At 39.7% G+C, this 17,236-nt stretch overlaps 1 protein-coding gene across 3 annotated transcripts in view; it reads left to right on the top strand.

The window, feature by feature from the left end:
* The window catches only part of LOC119492417 (phospholipid-transporting ATPase ID-like), a 42,184-nt gene extending 25,369 nt beyond the window's left edge, over positions 1–16,815 (top strand). For 2 of the 3 annotated variants that reach the window (XM_037776853.1, XM_037776854.1), the window contains 22 exons: positions 1,555–1,627; positions 2,476–2,546; positions 2,787–2,869; positions 3,830–3,988; positions 4,171–4,259; positions 4,744–4,937; positions 5,019–5,227; positions 5,573–5,616; positions 5,910–6,075; positions 6,258–6,446; positions 6,918–7,033; positions 7,563–7,727; positions 7,828–7,939; positions 8,406–8,511; positions 8,598–8,733; positions 8,960–9,143; positions 9,505–9,728; positions 10,451–10,534; positions 11,362–11,607; positions 11,700–11,838; positions 12,612–12,742; positions 12,925–16,815. In XM_037776853.1, the coding sequence (XP_037632781.1) occupies positions 1,555–1,627; positions 2,476–2,546; positions 2,787–2,869; positions 3,830–3,988; positions 4,171–4,259; positions 4,744–4,937; positions 5,019–5,227; positions 5,573–5,616; positions 5,910–6,075; positions 6,258–6,446; positions 6,918–7,033; positions 7,563–7,727; positions 7,828–7,939; positions 8,406–8,511; positions 8,598–8,733; positions 8,960–9,143; positions 9,505–9,728; positions 10,451–10,534; positions 11,362–11,607; positions 11,700–11,838; positions 12,612–12,742; positions 12,925–13,254 (3,250 nt within the window). In that variant the 3' untranslated portion in view covers positions 13,255–16,815. Of the gene's footprint in view, positions 1–200; positions 513–1,554; positions 1,628–2,475; positions 2,547–2,786; positions 2,870–3,829; positions 3,989–4,170; positions 4,260–4,743; positions 4,938–5,018; positions 5,228–5,572; positions 5,617–5,909; positions 6,076–6,257; positions 6,447–6,917; positions 7,034–7,562; positions 7,728–7,827; positions 7,940–8,405; positions 8,512–8,597; positions 8,734–8,959; positions 9,144–9,504; positions 9,729–10,450; positions 10,535–11,361; positions 11,608–11,699; positions 11,839–12,611; positions 12,743–12,924 lie in introns of those variants that run through there. The other variant, XM_037776855.1, reaches the window with a different exon arrangement.
* The last annotated feature ends 421 nt before the right edge of the window (positions 16,816–17,236 follow it).

Raw genomic sequence — 17,236 nt, 5'->3', positions numbered from 1 at the left:
CACTAAATACTTTTTAATTTAATTTAAATTTGTTTTATGTTTTGTTTGTTTGGTTTTATTGTTACCTAAAACCAAATTTAAAGTTACTTAATCAAAAAAAATAAATCAGAATCAGCCCTTAAAACTCCACCATGTGTCTATTTGTAAAATGTAAACTCGTCCTCAGATTGTTAAAATCCCCAAATATCCAGAAACAATGCCGAACACATGACCTCAGTGTCCTCAATGATATCAATCAATGATTTGCTTCTGTGCAAACATAATACAACAAGGACAATACATATGATCAACATGTTGTGATTAACATTATTGATGAGCTTAGACCTCTGTGGGTATACAGTAAGATCCCAACATTAACTGTATATTTAGATGTGTTTGGTGCACTGGATACAAATATTTGCACGTATGTGGTGTCTGTTTTTCCTCCTGGGTTTGCTCTGGTTGGCTGTTGGGCAGCGGCTCTGTGCCAACTGGTCAGTGTTCAGGGCTCCACAGGAAGCAGCTGCTGGATGGTAGGAAGAGTCCGTTCTCTTCCTGTTGACTTGATGTCTGCTAATACGAGAGGAGTGCTCGATGTGGCGTGTGTTGGAGTACAAACATTGTTTTCTACAGATTCGGTTGTCATGTTCATTAGTAGAGTTTTTTTTTTCATTTAAAAGTTATTGTTTTCTCAATAACAAAAACTGTAAAGTGGATAAAATTCATGCTTTTACCATTTTATGAAGCAGATTTTATTTCCAGCAAAGACTGAATGTGAGTTCTATTATCAAACATGCATATTTGCATCAATATTGATTGAGAGGCCAGATGGACGGTAAAAAGTAATTGTTTTCTCATGTTTGATGATTGTATTAAATATTCTTTCAATTACTCTATTAATCAGTTATTTTACAAGTGTTGGAAACGAATGACAAATAATCATCACAAGCACTATAGTGATTATGAAGTTAATTATTTGGCATTCAAAAAACATTTTACAATGTGGTGAAAAGAGCACAAAAATAATTAACTTAATGAAATAACTTGAGCAAAAATCTACTGAAACCTAATTTAAAATGTACTGAGCAATGTCAAATCCATTGTAGGCTACTTGTTATCTTCAGTGTGAAGGTTAATTTGTCAATTTCTGTATAAAAAAGTTTTATAAAATTGTGCATTTAATCTTAAAGTGTATGAGGCTTTAAAGAAAAACGATAAATATGTTATAATACTTTATTACTAATTACTACAAATTAAAGTAAACAATGTCTTCTGCTCCAATTTGAATCGTCAGCATGGACTGAGAGATGAAATAGAAACCCTGAAGAGCATCAAATATTTGTGTTCGAGCCAAGTTTTAAAACCTATTATTGGCAGACAGATAATACAGGAAGCTGGCAGGAACATGCAGTGAGGGAACGGGAACTAATATGAGAATGACCTCGGTGTTCAGTGTTTATTTATGGACAGTTTATTTCCCGACACTCTTGAAAGAAAAGGGAAAAGAAAAACATTAGTTTTCTCTGAACTCTCAGAGTCCAAACATCCACTTAACAGCCTGTTTCCTGTTCTCAGACTGCAGAGCGAGAAATGGATGGACGTCCAGGTGGGAGACATCATCAAGCTGGAAAACAACCAGTTTGTCACGGTGAGTAAATTGGTGAAATATATATATAAACTTCTTCTCCTAACAGATTTCACCTGCGCTTATTTCCTTTATATTTTGCATTTTGTTGCACAGTTGTACTCTGTTTGTCATCTTGATTTATTGTTTTATTTCTGAGTTAACAGTTTTTTTTAAAACCTTTATCTTTGGAGCTCTTTTTTATACCATGGCAAAATTTTAGAATTTTTAAAAGACCATTGAAGATTGAAATGTTGCATCACTACATTTTTTGGGTGTTTGCAATATTCAGTGTTTGGACAACCTCTCTTTTTATGCCTCCGCGCCTTCGATTTTGGTTGTCAAAGGTCAAAGGTGAAGGTCACTGCGTCCTCACAAACACATTATGCTAATTATGACAATTTTACACAATTGTCTAACAAGATCAAATGATGAAGTGAACACATTTTGGACAGACATGGATGTAATCTTCAACTTGACAGGTTTGCAGAGGCATACAACCGCAAGGAGGTCATTCTAGTTTTCCTTTGCAAAAGAAAGAAAACCCACAAAGCTGTCAGCAAAAACAAAGTTTTCAACTGGTGTTAAGTTACAATGACTTCCTTCTTTGATAGAAACTTTATTAGAAAAGGGATATTGTGTTATTATTGCTGGAAATCACTCTATTTGTCTCTGTTATTGATCACTGATTTACAATAACGCATGCAGGCAGCTGTAGTCTAAATATGTTGGACACTGTTCCATATACAGCTCCAATAGTATGATGAATAATAAAACTGATGTTCAGAGTTGTATTCATATTTGTTTTGTTTATCAGAAAGACAAACTAGCGACGTATTTCACTGATGAATCCCTCTGTGCTGTAATTTCAGGCCGACCTCTTGTTGCTCTCCAGCAGTGAACCGCTCAACCTGGTGTACATCGAGACAGCAGAATTGGATGGGTTAGTCTAGTATTTGTGTAACGCCATGATGTGAGCTTGTTTAACGTACAATTAACGCACCAACAGGACGTTGTCTGTAATTTTTGTCCTCCTCTTCCTCCTTTTTGTCATCATCTGTTTCTGCTTTTCTTCAACCTCTTCCTCCGTGCCACTTTCTCTTCCTTCTTCTCTTTGTGTCTACCATATCATCCTCCCTCCTCTTTATTCTCTTTATTGTCCTCCTCTCCTCCTCTTCCTCAGAGAGACTAACCTGAAGGTGAGACAGGCGCTGCCCGTGACAGGAGACCTGGGAGAGGATAGTGAAAAACTGGCAGACTTCAACGGTAAGACTACTAGAGGACAACCAACTGTTGGTTTCTCAAATTGCAAGCGTGCACAGTATATAAACACACTAAGTGTCCAGGTTTCTGATCATCTGTGTGCAGTTGTGTCCTGATTTCTCACTATCTCAGTTACTGTGTTCCGTGATTTGACTTTCACAAGCCAACATTTAGTCTGTTTTAATTGAACTCTGGTGCGGTTCGTTTGGGCAGTTGTGAATGCAGTTCTGCAGGCTGCCTGTGCGGGCATTTGTTGAGATGGACACAGGTAAACGAGGTTAACACGAGTGGGAGAGGACGGACCTGGTGTTCTGCAGAAGTCTGATGTATGCTTGACATCTGGGCCAAAGAGAACATACAGAATATGTTAAAGTTTAAATAAAGTCACTGGAGATGAACTGGAGGAGAAGGGATTCATGTGCACAGTAGATCAGTGCCAAGTCAAAGCGAAAACACGTCGACAACAATATATCAAAGTCTGTGATTCCCTGCATAGAAGTGGCAGCTCTGGAGATGAAAAAGATAAATTCGCTCTTTCGTACACGCCCCTCAGCAAATCTTTTTTTGCATTTGGTCCACTTTAATTTGTGCACTGTGAAACCAAACCGGACTAAATAGAAGCCAAAAATATAAATTTCACTCTGATTCGGACTAGCCAAACGGACCATGGCTTGTGAAAGTGTGCTAAGAAGGTCTTTCGTAAACTCCTAGTGGTACTATAACCATCTCCTAATCTGACCCAGGAACACGTTAATGAACGGGTTGTGACACAGAGGGCATATATTTTCACTAAATGTCTATATTTTCTACAAACAAAACCTTCTGTTCTAATCAGAATAAATACAAACATGTAATAGTCATACATATATTGTATACATTCATGCTTCAATAGCTCATTTGTCATTCTGAGCACAGCCTCAAACCTGCTGTGTCAACTCTCTCTCTCTCTCTCTCTCCCTCAAGGCGAGGTACGCTGTGAACCCCCCAACAACCGCCTCGACCGCTTCACAGGAACGCTAACCTACACCAGTCAGAAATACTCGCTGGACAACGAGAAGATCCTGCTGCGAGGCTGCACCCTGAGGAACACCGAGTGGTGCTTCGGACTAGTGCTGTTTGGAGGTGAGGAAGGTCTTGTCATCAATAGGGAACTAGTGGAACCTTGTTACCATGTTAGGAGAGAGATATGAAGAACAAAACTTAAGTGTCTGATTTGACATAAAGACACACTAAGACGGTTTTAAATAGAGGAAGAGGTGAGATCATTTGACATTTAACTTGTTTCTGTTCCTCTTTATTTGCAGGTCCAGAGACGAAGCTGATGCAGAACTGTGGGAAGAGCATCTTCAAGAGGACCAGCATAGACCGACTGATGAATGTCTTAGTCCTTTGTGTGAGTCCTCTAATTATTCGCCTGTTTATCTGATCTAAACGGCCGACACTCTATTATTTAGTAATTTGAGGTGTTGATAATTTAGCAGTCCATTTTCAGTACATCAGTTGATTGGGTTTGAAATCGGTGCTTACAGATAAATCAAGTTATTACATGAAAGGAACTCGTGACAAGATTTCTTTAAAATTGCAGTTCTTCTCCTGAGATACTGACGATGTGTTTAAAGTTTACGACAGCAGCGATAGACCTTTTTTACAGCAGACATTTTGACGTGTGTAATAACATTAATGATGGCTGCATTCCACTTATGCCTAGTTCACACTACACAACATTAATTATTAGCACGAACCTTTTGTTTAATTTGGTTTGGTTAGTTTTTTGTTTTCCACATATTTCTACTTCTACAGTATAAAGTATTAGCTCACCTTTTTGACCCTTAGACCATCCTTTGACCTCTGAATTCTGTCCAAAACTTTCCATGCAGATTTTTGGTTTCCTGGCCTTCATGTGCACCATCCTGGCGATAGGAAACTACCTCTGGGAGATGAACGAAGGCTCAAAGTTCATGGTCTTCCTGCCCAGACAAGATGGCAACGATGCTGCCTTCTCCGCCTTCCTCACATTCTGGTCCTACGTCATCATCCTCAACACCGTGGTGCCCATCTCTCTCTATGTCAGGTAACAAAATAAACAGAGCAACATAACATAACAAGATTATATCTGCTTCTTCTCAATTCCTGTACCTACATCTTTCGGCAGTGTGGAGTTCATTCGGCTGGGGAACAGCTTCTACATCGACTGGGACAGGAAGATGTACTACTCACGGAAAGACACCCCCGCCGAGGCTCGCACCACCACGCTGAACGAGGAGCTCGGCCAGATCAAGTACGTCTTCAGTGACAAAACGGGGACGCTCACCCAGAATATCATGACCTTCAACAAGTGCACCATCAATGGAAAATCTTATGGTAAGATTCAAGACATTAATCCGTAGCTCTGAAGCTGTTTTCTGTAGTTAGGTTGGTTTCCGGTTCTGTGAATCTCAGTACGTCTGAAGAGACTAGGAGTTTCTTTTAAGATCCAAACAGAGACAATGGGCATCTTGGGGTTTCTTACCCCAAAAAATAGCATGAAAAATGGGTAAACTAGAAATAATGCATGCATGCTTTTTGTTGTATCCTGACAACAAAAAGCAGTGAGTCATTAATTTCTCATTGTGTGTTTGTTGTGAGCTGCTTCTGTATTCATCATGTAACTGGTTCATTTGTGTTTTGTAACTCATGAGTTTCATCTATTCTTTCTGCTCTTCTCAGGGGATGTGTATGACTACCAAGGTCAAAGGCTAGAGATCACTCAGGTGAGTTGTAAATTCAGCAATCCTTATACCTAAATGGCAAATTAGGTCATTTGTTAGTGTGTTTACAACAGTGTTACTTTATCATCTAAGAACCAGTGGGTTTAATCAACACTACAGTTACTTAACCAAAAAACGGGCTTGTGGGGGGGCTTGTCGAGAAATAACTGAGTGGTTGCCAATTATCTTGTCACGAGAGTTACATCCTGTAGACTAGGCTTGATTTCATTGGATTAAACCAGATCTAAAGATGCATCCTCCATCTACCTACCCTAACTCCCCCTCTCTCTCAACAGCATACAGACAAGGTGGACTTCTCCTTCAACCCGCTGGCTGACCCCCGCTTCATGTTCCACGACCACGCCCTGGTGGAGGCGGTGAAGCTGGAGAACCCAGAGGTCCAAGCCTTCTTCAGGCTGCTGGCCCTCTGCCACACCGTCATGGCCGAGGAGAAGAAAGAAGGTGAGGAGGGTTTAAGTGTGTCTGTGTGAGCAAGTGAAACACAGCCTCTGTTCTTTTATAGATTAGTGCAAATATTGTTTTGAAAAAAAAGAAGAAAGTGATCAGAAATGACCAGCTTTACATAAACCTGAAAGCAATTCCTCTTCCTCCACTGATAAAAATGTACCTTTTTGCTCCTTCAGGTGAGCTTTTCTACCAGGCCCAGTCTCCAGATGAGGGAGCGCTGGTAACGGCAGCCAGAAACTTTGGATTTGTCTTCCGCTCACGTACACCAGACAGCGTTTCCATCATGGAAATGGGAAAGCAGCGCAGCTATGAACTCCTGGCCATCCTGGATTTCAACAACGTCCGCAAGAGGATGTCCGTCATAGGTATATAATCATCTGAAAACAGATTGTTGGGAATAAAGGTTCCTATTTAGTAGGATTTCTAATATAGACTGCTGTCACTAAAGAATTTAACTGTATTTTTGAGTCATAATTGAGGTCACCGCCTTTTTTCTTGTCTTGAAATCAAAACACAGATTTGTTCTTTATGAAGGACGGAACCTCCCGAAATAATAAATAAATAAATAAATGACTCGATAAATTACTATATGCCATTAAATTGACCAAAAATAATATTAAAAATAAATGTAGGCCTTAATTAATTGATAAAATTAGACATAAATTGATATTTCTGTTTTAATTAATTAATTAATTAATTAATATTTGTATTATGTCCCCTATCTACTCTTCTATTAAATTATCCTTTTGTTTATTTATTTATTTATATTATTATTTTTATTATTATTTATTTATTTAAATTTGTTTTTACATTTATGTGTATATTTCTGTGCACAGTTCGGAGTCCAGAGGGGAAGCTGTCTCTCTACTGTAAAGGTGCAGACACAATCATTTACGAGAGGCTGCATCAGTCCTGCAGCAAACTGATGGACGTCACTACAGAGCACCTTAATGTCAGTAATATTTGTCATTTCATTTCTTCTATGATGTGATTCTCATACTTTATCTGAATCCTTCTTATGCTTCTCGTGCCTTTTTGCTGGATGTTTGTCTCTACTTGCCTGTGTGTTGGTTCTTTCGTCATCATGTGTCAAGTGTGTTTGTGTGTGTTTATAGAGACAAAGTTCAATTCAAGATCACATGCATGTGCTCCATCCAGCTGCAAACATAAAGTTGGATGAAGTCCACAGAGGACAAAAACCTCTTGCTGTCCTGGAAGCATAAATAATTGAATCTGCCTTTCCTCTCCCTTTATTTCTTTTTCTTTCTTGTTCAGTTTATGTTGTAGAAAAGATAAACAACCGATTATCTCCTGCTTGTCTGGAGTTTATTGGGTCAGCTGAGTTTGACTTCTGTTTATAACCTCCAGTGCCATGAACTTGTGTGTGTGCTGGTCCTTCCAGGATGTGTGTGTTGTATGTATACGTGTGAATCTACATGTGCAGTGTTCATCCATATAAATGTGTACATGCTGATCTGCAGGAGTTTGCAGGGGAGGGCCTGCGGACTCTGGCGCTGGCCTATAAGGATCTGGATGAGGAGTATTTCAACCAGTGGAAGCAGCGCCACTATGAGGCCAGCATCGCGCTGGACGACCGAGAGGACAAACTGGACGAGCTGTACGAGGAGATAGAGAAGGACCTGCTGGTAGGAAAATGAACTCATGCTTCAGTAAAGCTTAATGTACTGTGACTGGATTTTTATTCATTTGCATGTTGATTATGTATCTGAATGTGTGTGTATCCAGCTGCTTGGAGCATCAGCCATCGAAGACAAGTTACAAGACGGAGTACCTCAGACTATCGAGCAGCTGTCCAAAGCTGACATCAAAATCTGGGTTTTGACTGGTGACAAGCAAGGTACACAACCTCCAATATGATGAGCACATTTAATTTATAACATGTTGTATAAATGTTTTGGATTGAGGAGACAAGCCTGAGAAAGTTTTGTTGTGCACAGTAATTCATTGTCATCTTTAGTAATCAATAATCAGAAGGTTTTGTATTTATATGAATGATTATATGGGTTTGAATTATGAGACCTTATGATCTTGTACTGACCACATTTTTTAATACCAAAGTTTTTGAAACCAAATCACAGCATGGCTTTTTCTATGGTGTTCCTCAAGGTCTGGGTGTCTTAATGTGGTATTTTGGAGGGATTATTGATCATTTTTATCAATTCTCGAGTGAATAAAAAATGTTTACCAAGATGCAGCACCAAATCTGTGTAACAAATGTAATATTTAGATGACTTTTATTTTTGTTCTGCACTTCATAACTGTGTTTATCATCTGCTTACTGATGTTTATTATTTGTGTTGCAGAAACTGCAGAAAACATCGGGTACTCGTGTAACTTACTGCGGGAGGAGATGAACGAGGTCTTCGTCGTCTCGGGCAACTCACCTGAGGATGTCAGAGAGGAACTGAGGTCAGAGGACGTCTAGACTCAACATGAGGAACTAAACTGATTTATGAAATGTTTCCATGCATTCATTTTATTTTTTTTATTTTCAGAAATGCACTGTCCTGCATGAAACCAGCGGAGGATTCAGTGTTTCTGACAGAAAGGACTCTGGGTGAAGGAGTGAAAGGGATCGCAGACGAGGTGGCAAATGGAGAGTACGGCCTGGTCATCAACGGACACAGCCTGGTACGCCATGAGAAGTTTCCTAATTACAACACATGCTGTAACTGTCCTCTGTGACTTGTCTTGCTTATTACTTAGAGGGATCATCAGGTGTTCAAAAGTAACCCAACCTTTGTCAAATCAACCTTATGAAGGCGCCGTTAGTGCCTGCATTTTCATTTGCTTTGTTATCAATCTTGTATAATTCCTGCCTTTCACCACTTCCCTATTTCCCTCCATGTTCCCTCAGGCGTACGCCCTGGATCGCAGCATGGAGCTGGAGTTCCTGAAGGCGGCGTGTATGTGTAAAGCAGTGATCTGCTGCAGGGTCACTCCTCTGCAGAAGGCGCAGGTGGTCGAGCTGGTCAAGAAGTACAAGCAGGCGGTCACTCTGGCTATAGGAGATGGAGCCAACGACGTCAGCATGATCAAAGGTATCAGCGGGGCAACAGAGCAGCTTTATGAGTGGAAGTTAAAGATGTTTTTTGTCTTACGGAAGAAATCTGCATAGGAGGATTAAGAGATAAAACACAGCAAGTGTTTATAACAAAGAAAATACACAAAATTAGAGCAAGAAAAGGCAGAGCGCTCAGAAAAAAAGCTGCTCGTGTGAGGCCGCATACAATACTACTACTAAAGTTGTAGGATATAATCTGTGGTCGCCTGAAACCAGAAAAAAGGCAACTGAAATATTCTTCAAAAATAGCAAATATATACGCTTCTTTTTATTGTGGCTGTTTTGGGATACAGAGAAATTCAGACACTCTTTTCTTCTTCTTCTCGTTGTCCTCCCAGCGGCTCATATAGGCGTGGGCATCTCAGGTCAGGAGGGCATGCAGGCGGTGCTGTCCAGCGACTACTCCTTCGCCCAGTTCCGTTTCCTGGAGCGCCTCCTGTTGGTGCACGGCCGCTGGTCCTACCTGCGTATGTGCAAGTTCCTGCGCTACTTCTTCTACAAGAACTTCACCTTCACCTTTGTCCACTTCTGGTTCGCCTTCTTCTGCGGCTTCTCTGCGCTGGTGAGAGAGTGAAGGAAGATGGAGGAGGAGAAGGAAGGACTGTGAATGAGGGTTAGAAGAAAGAAGAATAGAAATAGGCTAGCCTTATAATTGGATTGAATTTTATTTAATTTCCTTATTTAGTTATTTAGAAACACTGATCATTGAGCACAACACCAGACTTACGAATCAGCTTCCCAAACTGTTTTTGGAAAGTCTAAAGGGATAGTATTTAGGAAAATATAGAACAACACAGTTACAAATAGAGGTGTATTGTTTTTGAATTTCACATAATAAAAAATAGACAAAGTCTTAGTTGTAAAGTCTTTTTTTTATATACAAACATCATAAAAAAAGATTTCAAGTCAAGAAGCCAGACTTATACAGTAACTGTATATAAAGTAATTAAAAATAGCTCCACTTTGAGCAGCTACAACAGTAAAATGTTGTTGACACATTGATGCATCTGTATTAACAATCCAATAATGTTATATATAATAATATATCAGTACTGCAGAACAAGTACTTTTACTTTTGATACTTAAAGTACATTTTGCTGATCACATTCCTGATATAATTACTACTTAAGTAGGATATTAAATGCAGGACTTTTACTTGTCGGGGAGTATTTTTATATTGTTGTACTGGTACTTTAATTAAGTAAAAGGATCTGAGTACTTCTTCCACCACTGGTATTTAAGAATTAAGATGTCATTAAAGGATTTTCTGCTTTTGCTTTTCAGACGGTGTACGATGAATGGTTCATAACACTCTACAATCTGGTGTACACAGCACTACCTGTACTAGGAATGAGTCTGTTCGATCAGGTAAATATTTGATGTGTGTATGCAAAATAAACTTCGTATGAACACCTTTTATACAAAGCTGACAGAGCAGAAAACACAAATACACAGGATTCAAATGATCTATAGCGCATGGTCCAAAGTGCACGGTGCAAGTGCATTTAGGGCGTGTCCAACTCCACTTTTGCTAGTTAAACAGCGCATAATCTGGGCACAAAGTAAGGCGCAACCTGCAAAGGGGTGTCAATCAGAGTGTCATCTCCCATTCCCTATAAAAGCCAAGTGCACCTGGCGCATTCAGCAAATTAGAGAAGTGAGCGGTTTTCTGCAGTGAAAACTTTTTTTTGAAAGGCTAAACGGCAGCAAATATGGACTGAAGCAGAATATTTCGTCTGATTAAAACATGGGAATTTTGTACATGATTACATCTTTTTTTCAATATATTTTGACTTTTGGACTTTACACACTCTGGAGATATTGGAAATGTTTAGATCACATGAGCTGGAAACAAGGAAAGTGTTTGACGCTCAAAATGTCCACTGTGAAACCGCCTATGTAGGCGCATCTTACTATCTGAATAATGTGCCCTTTAAATAGTAGGAAAATACTTTGCCAGACTTTAGACCAGGTTTTTGTTGGTCAATGGTGCAATGGTCTTTTGCTGACTAAAGATAGCAATGCGACAACATTGCGCCTGACACGGCCATGGGCGCAAGTACATTTTCTACTTACACAACGCTTGGCGTGAAAATTAACAACTGAGTCAGTCTGAAACTAGCAATGGCCATTTGGGCTGCGCTGTGCGCCGCTTTGTGCAGGGCTTGATATCTTTGTCTCTGCCTACTCGTCAGGATGTGAACGCTGTGTGGAGTTTCCAGCATCCTCAACTCTATGTTCCCGGTCAACTCAACCTGTACTTCAGCAAGAAGGCCTTCTTCAAGTGTGCCCTCCACAGCATCTACAGCTCCCTGGTGCTCTTCTTCGTCCCCTACGCAGCCATGCACGACACCGTGAGGGACGACGGGAGGGACGTCGCCGACTACCAGTCCTTCGCCCTCACCACCCAGACATGTCTGCTGTTTGCCGTCACTATCCAGGTACCAGGAACATTAATCCTCTCTTTTGCATTTGTCAGACTAAAGAATAAAAAGAATTACACATATTTTTTGTTTTCTCTCCGTGTCTATAGTTGGGGTTGGAGATGTCTTACTGGACAGCGGTGAACACTTTCTTCGTGTTGGGCAGTCTGGGCATGTACTTTGCTGTCACGTTCACCATGTACAGTGACGGATTGTTTCTCACGTTGCCGTCAAACTTCCCTTTCATAGGTGAGTTGTAACCTCATAAACTCGCCAAACAATTGACTTCTTGTGTACGTTTCCACATTTCTGTTGGTTAGCGAGTTGGTCTGCTCCTAAGGAAAGCTTTGCTCATTCTTTTATATGAGGCTCTTCCAGAGTAAAGGTGACAGCATAATTCAAATGGGTTGAATTATACTTCCAAATGCAGTGTCTAAATGGAGTTAGGTGTATTTGCACAGGCAAAATATCTGTTTTACAACTAAACTAAATACCAAAACTGGCCCAGATCGCTGCTGTGTGCACCAAACCTTTTTTGGGATAGTCTCATTCGACCCATTGAAACGGTAGAGCTTTATTGGTACCAACCAAAATGTCTCTGTGCCACAGAATTCTTGAATTTAGACTGTATTTTATTCACACTCTTGAAGCTTGTGTCGAGACAAATTTGAACACTGGTGCTTTCGAAAAGTTTTGTTTATTTTGTAAAATAAAAAGGGGGTTTTGTTGAAAAACATTATTTACCTCCATGTCAGGTATCAAAAATGGATCCTTTTGGTGTTGACATCAAAATGTAGGTGTTATTTTTGCAATTTTATCTAAAAAAAAATCAAACAGTATCCAACCCAAGTGATCTCCTTTTTTTTCTTTTTGTTTGTAATCTTGTACATGAATTTGTTTTTATTTCCCCTTTTTGGTGCTTGTACGTATATGGAGTGATGACGGTTAAAGTATTAAAGTCAAGAGAAGACAAGTGTACAAATACAAACCTTGTATATGTGTGTGTGTGTTGTTTTGTCCAGGAGCAGCTCGAAACTCTCTGAACCAGCCTAACATTTGGCTGACGATCCTTCTCACCTCCATCCTTTGTGTCCTTCCTGTGGTTACCTACCGCTTCCTGTTTATTCAGCTCTGCCCCACCATCAATGACAAGGTACAGATGGAACTACTCTACACTTACATCTTGGGGGATGGGGGTTGTATGTGTTCAGACTTCTGGCTTCTTGTAGACCCAGCATTTTACTAAATGAATCACAAAAAGGGCTAGCACATCTTTGGATAAGTGTGCCTCTATCCAACATTTTAACTCTGTCACTATCTGCCCAAACTTTTCAGGTGATGTTCAAGGTGAGACAGGCCAAAGCAAAACTTCCCACTCCGACTCGACGCACCCGCATGCGCCGCACCAGCTCCCGCCGTTCAGGCTACGCCTTCTCGCACGCGCAGGGCTACGGGGACCTGGTGACATCTGGCCGGTTCCTGCGGCGTCCTGCTGTGTCGCGATCTTCAGGTTTAGCCAACACGGGTCGCACCAACATGGGTTTTAGTCCCATTGGACGATCGGCTGGGTACAGCCCAACAGGACGCCCCCAGAACACCAAGGTCCCGGATGTGGAGGTGACGTCGCTGCAGATGTACAGGACTATCAGAGATCCTGCCCTCTGACAGACTGCTGGTTAACTTCAAGATGGATGATCTGGGAGAAGGAATAATCCTGACTGGACAGCTGTATGCTGCAGGCAGTCGAAGGTGTTTTAAAGCTCCCATTTATACATTTGTTACCATGAAGAACTTGCTCGGGCTTTCCAGAGAGCTTCATGTCAAAGATGTTTCATGATCCAATCAAAGGGAACTACAGCAAAATGTGTCGCCACTTCTGATGGGTCACTTTCCTAAGATCGTGAGTGTTCATGTAAAACATGCCTCATGCAGAGCCAACAGATGAAATCTTACACTAGAAACGGTAACGGGGCGATTCACTTTCAGGAACAACCACAGAAGGGAAACATTTTGGCTTCACCAGAAGGACAAAGTGTCATCATGTTTACAGACTACCCAGATTTCCTTAACGCTGGGAGTCCAGATGCACAGCAGGGCTTTATAGAGAGGATACAACCAGCAAAGCCATTTTGCATAGGAATATTTTCTAATATTTTGTACTTTTAAGTGTCTTTTTAAAGCATTTTATTATCCTATCTTGAAAGCTGTAGCACTTTGGCAGCGTCACATATTGGTGGGAGATAACTGAATGTTTGAAAGATCATGAATGTGTTGCTCCCAACAAACGTTCATCTTCTCGGTGGCTCGAACTCTCGCGAAAAGAATGCTTCTGCAGGAGGATTCAAGATTCACCATTTTGTTGGACATTTTTTCTCCTTACAGTATGTTTTGTTTCATCACTTTCTGCTTCCTGAAAGAATTTCATGCAACTTAAAGGTGCTACTGATCACATTCCGACACTAGATGTCCCACTCTCCCTCCCCCGTTCCATTGCATTCCCTTCACAACAAGTGGTTGCCAGTTCGTTGCACAACCTGCATATTTTATGGTTAAGTGGACCAAGTGACTCAGACAGATAGTCATGTCAAGTGATGAATCTTTCGTGGTAGATTAATGAAGTCATTTTACAATAGATTTAGGTTACTTTGTGCGGTGATGTTTCAAGATTCATGTAACATTATCGATGGTAATCTGAGGATATGGCTATCTAGTTTTAGGTAACGTTTAGCTTGTCATCTAAGCAGTGGTGTAGTGCAGGGTATAAATTATTTCTCAGTTGTCCGCCCTCTTCTAAATCCCCATTTAATGTGCATCTTCGTTATACATTGTTTGAGGGAACTATAACGCTAGGTAACTGGACGCAACTGTCACTAATTCTAAGATGCTAACATAGCTCCTCAGGGATTGAAGCTGTTATTTTTCTAATTTTGACAATCAAACCGGTGACACATCAGTTAAGATTGTAAGGATTATGGCTGTTGGTTTTGTTTAAATATGCCAAATTGTAATTTTATGGGTTATTGTTGTTCGGCCGATTAAGCTAAGACCACTAATATGTGCTAACGTCAGTTGTCACTTGTTGCCACGGTTAATATTCACGTATTCTGCGGCCTGATGGAGACACCAGTGTCAAACTCCATTTATCCATTATTCCCACACTAACTGGCAACTTGATCCCTTACGATCCAGAGATACCACATGATACCAATGTTGTTATTTATTGGCTCACAATAAGCCTTGGTAGAAGTGCGAAAGAAAAACGCACATTTTCACCTCATCAAACAGCAAGAGGACTATACCGACTATACAGGCTTCAAAACGTTGTCCGAGCGGTTTCCTGTAGGAAAATCAACCACATCTATAGCTACCTGTTTTTATCATGCAGTACACACACTGCAAAGTTGACTGGATGATCCTTTAATCCATTCCTGGGTTCCTTTTAGTGCACTGCTTAGACAATTCCCATGAACTTTTTAATCGTGCAGCATGAATCATAATGCTTTTATACCCCATTTTAAAATCAGTTTATCAGATAGTGCATCGCATCATGTGTAGTGAGAAATTCAAAATCATATATTTGCTTTAGCAACAAGCTGTATGTCTGACAATCCACTTATTAGTTATTTAACCGTATTTCTCCTCGTAATAAAGCAGTGTATCTTAGCTGTTATCTGGCTTGTTTTCGACACCTTCCTCTCTTCAGCTCACTGAAAATACTTTATGAGACACAGAAGCTGTTTAAAAGAAAAGAAAATTCTTATATTATACAACGCAGAAACAACAATGACAAGAATGTTTGATTAAAGATAAGAATGTTAAGAAATAAGTTTAATGCAACCCGGTCAAGTTTTTGTGTTACGTAAACATATTTTAGGTGTTATTTTTAAATGTCATATTTGCGGTATTATATGGTATGTGAAGGTTTAAAGAATACTCCAAATACAATTGGTTTTATAATTATGCACTAATAATATTTGATAGCTGCCCATATTTTCCATGTCTTGTGGTATCCATGGATATGCAATTACTGGTTTTATCTACTGTTGAATTCAAAACATTAACTTGTTGAAGCAACTGTTTGAATCTGAACATCTGTTGCCACCATGTGATTTCGTCGGCTGTTGCCCAGAATTGAATGTACTAGCCCACTAAAACTGGTGGTGGTGAACCAAATATTTTTTTTAAGGCTCTTTGTGTGTCGTAGTTTACTCTAAAGTTACTGTGAAGTAAAATGGTTAAATCAGGAGGGACGAGTGAATAATTAAAAGATAATTGTTTATTATAACAAATGATGTGTGAAAATAAAGTCTTGACAGAAAGTCTTTGGTGATATTGATAACACGATTGACAGCCCCAAACTATGAGAGCAGGAAATTATGAGTGAATGGCAGGATATAATATGAGAAATAAACTACAGGCCTCAGCATGTGATAGAATAGTCGTCCTGGCTGAACTTATAGAACGTATATACCTGGTTAAATAAAGGTAAATAAAGCTTCATTTCACCGGTCAGTGTGGTGAAGCTGGTTTGCACCACTGACAACTCAGTTATAATTTACTGTAAAGTGTTCTTTATGGAAATTATGTCAAAGTTTGAATATGCAGAAGAAACATTTACTGCATGTTTGTAAAACTGTTGCTGTAATATTTGGATCTCCACCCAAGTGTTTTACATCAAGTTCAAAATAAGTTTTGTTGTATGTTTTCAGTGTTCTGAGGATTTTTCTGGTAGCTACTCGTGTCAGATGTTTCTAATTTCATCATACTGGGGCCCGTTTCACAAAAGCAGTCTGCGAGTGATGCTTACACACAGATCACAGATGGTGACAGCGTCACATTTTGTCCAAATCGCAGGTTGCATTTAGCAGATTTGGTGAAATGAGCCCCTAAATCACACTCAGCAGAGCTTTGTCTGCAGAATCAATTCATTCAGAGTGGCCTCTACACAATCCACTAATGTCTGTTTGCAGTATTTCTGTGATACTTTCCAAAATAAATTGTAGCCATGATGAAAACTTTAGATATTTATCCATATATTACTGTCATTATATCTCCAGCCCTGAAGACTGAAACTGTAACGAGGGATTTTTGATAACTATTTCTCAGACAGTCAAAAATATCTATTTTAATCTCCGCTCTTCCTGTTAACCATTTTGTATCATTTTGTACTTTAAAAAAAAGAAGGTTTTTACTGCAATAAAAGGATCTAAAAGATCAATGATGTCTTATCGGTGCAGTTGTACTTTTTTCCATTAAGACTAAGTTGTTTAATTTTCCAATTCTTTATGAATGCATCTGGAGTTTTCTCTGTTATTGTCCAGGGCTAAATGCAATCATTCTTAAAACGATGTTCATTGTAGTCTCTCACTGAGGCCTTTTTAACAATTGTGATTTATTGAGGTCCAGGAGCATATTTATATTTCAATAATGCTTTAAAAGTGTGGCATATTTTGCACCTCCACACTTTTTCACCATAAATGCTCAGTTGGACTGATATCTGGTTATAATCTTAATGAACAGTCCAACAAGCCAGAGCTTTTTTATTAAAGAGGACCTACTATGCTTATTTTCAGGTGCATACTTGTATCTTGGGTTTCTACTAGAACATGTTTACATGCTTTAATGTTCAAAAACCGCTTTACTTTCC

This window comes from Sebastes umbrosus, chromosome 8 (assembly GCF_015220745.1).
Source record: "Sebastes umbrosus isolate fSebUmb1 chromosome 8, fSebUmb1.pri, whole genome shotgun sequence".
In the NCBI taxonomy this organism is placed as follows: domain Eukaryota; kingdom Metazoa; phylum Chordata; class Actinopteri; order Perciformes; family Sebastidae; genus Sebastes; species Sebastes umbrosus.
Note: the sequence above shows the minus strand (reverse complement) of the source record. Positions and strands in the feature narration are given on the sequence as shown.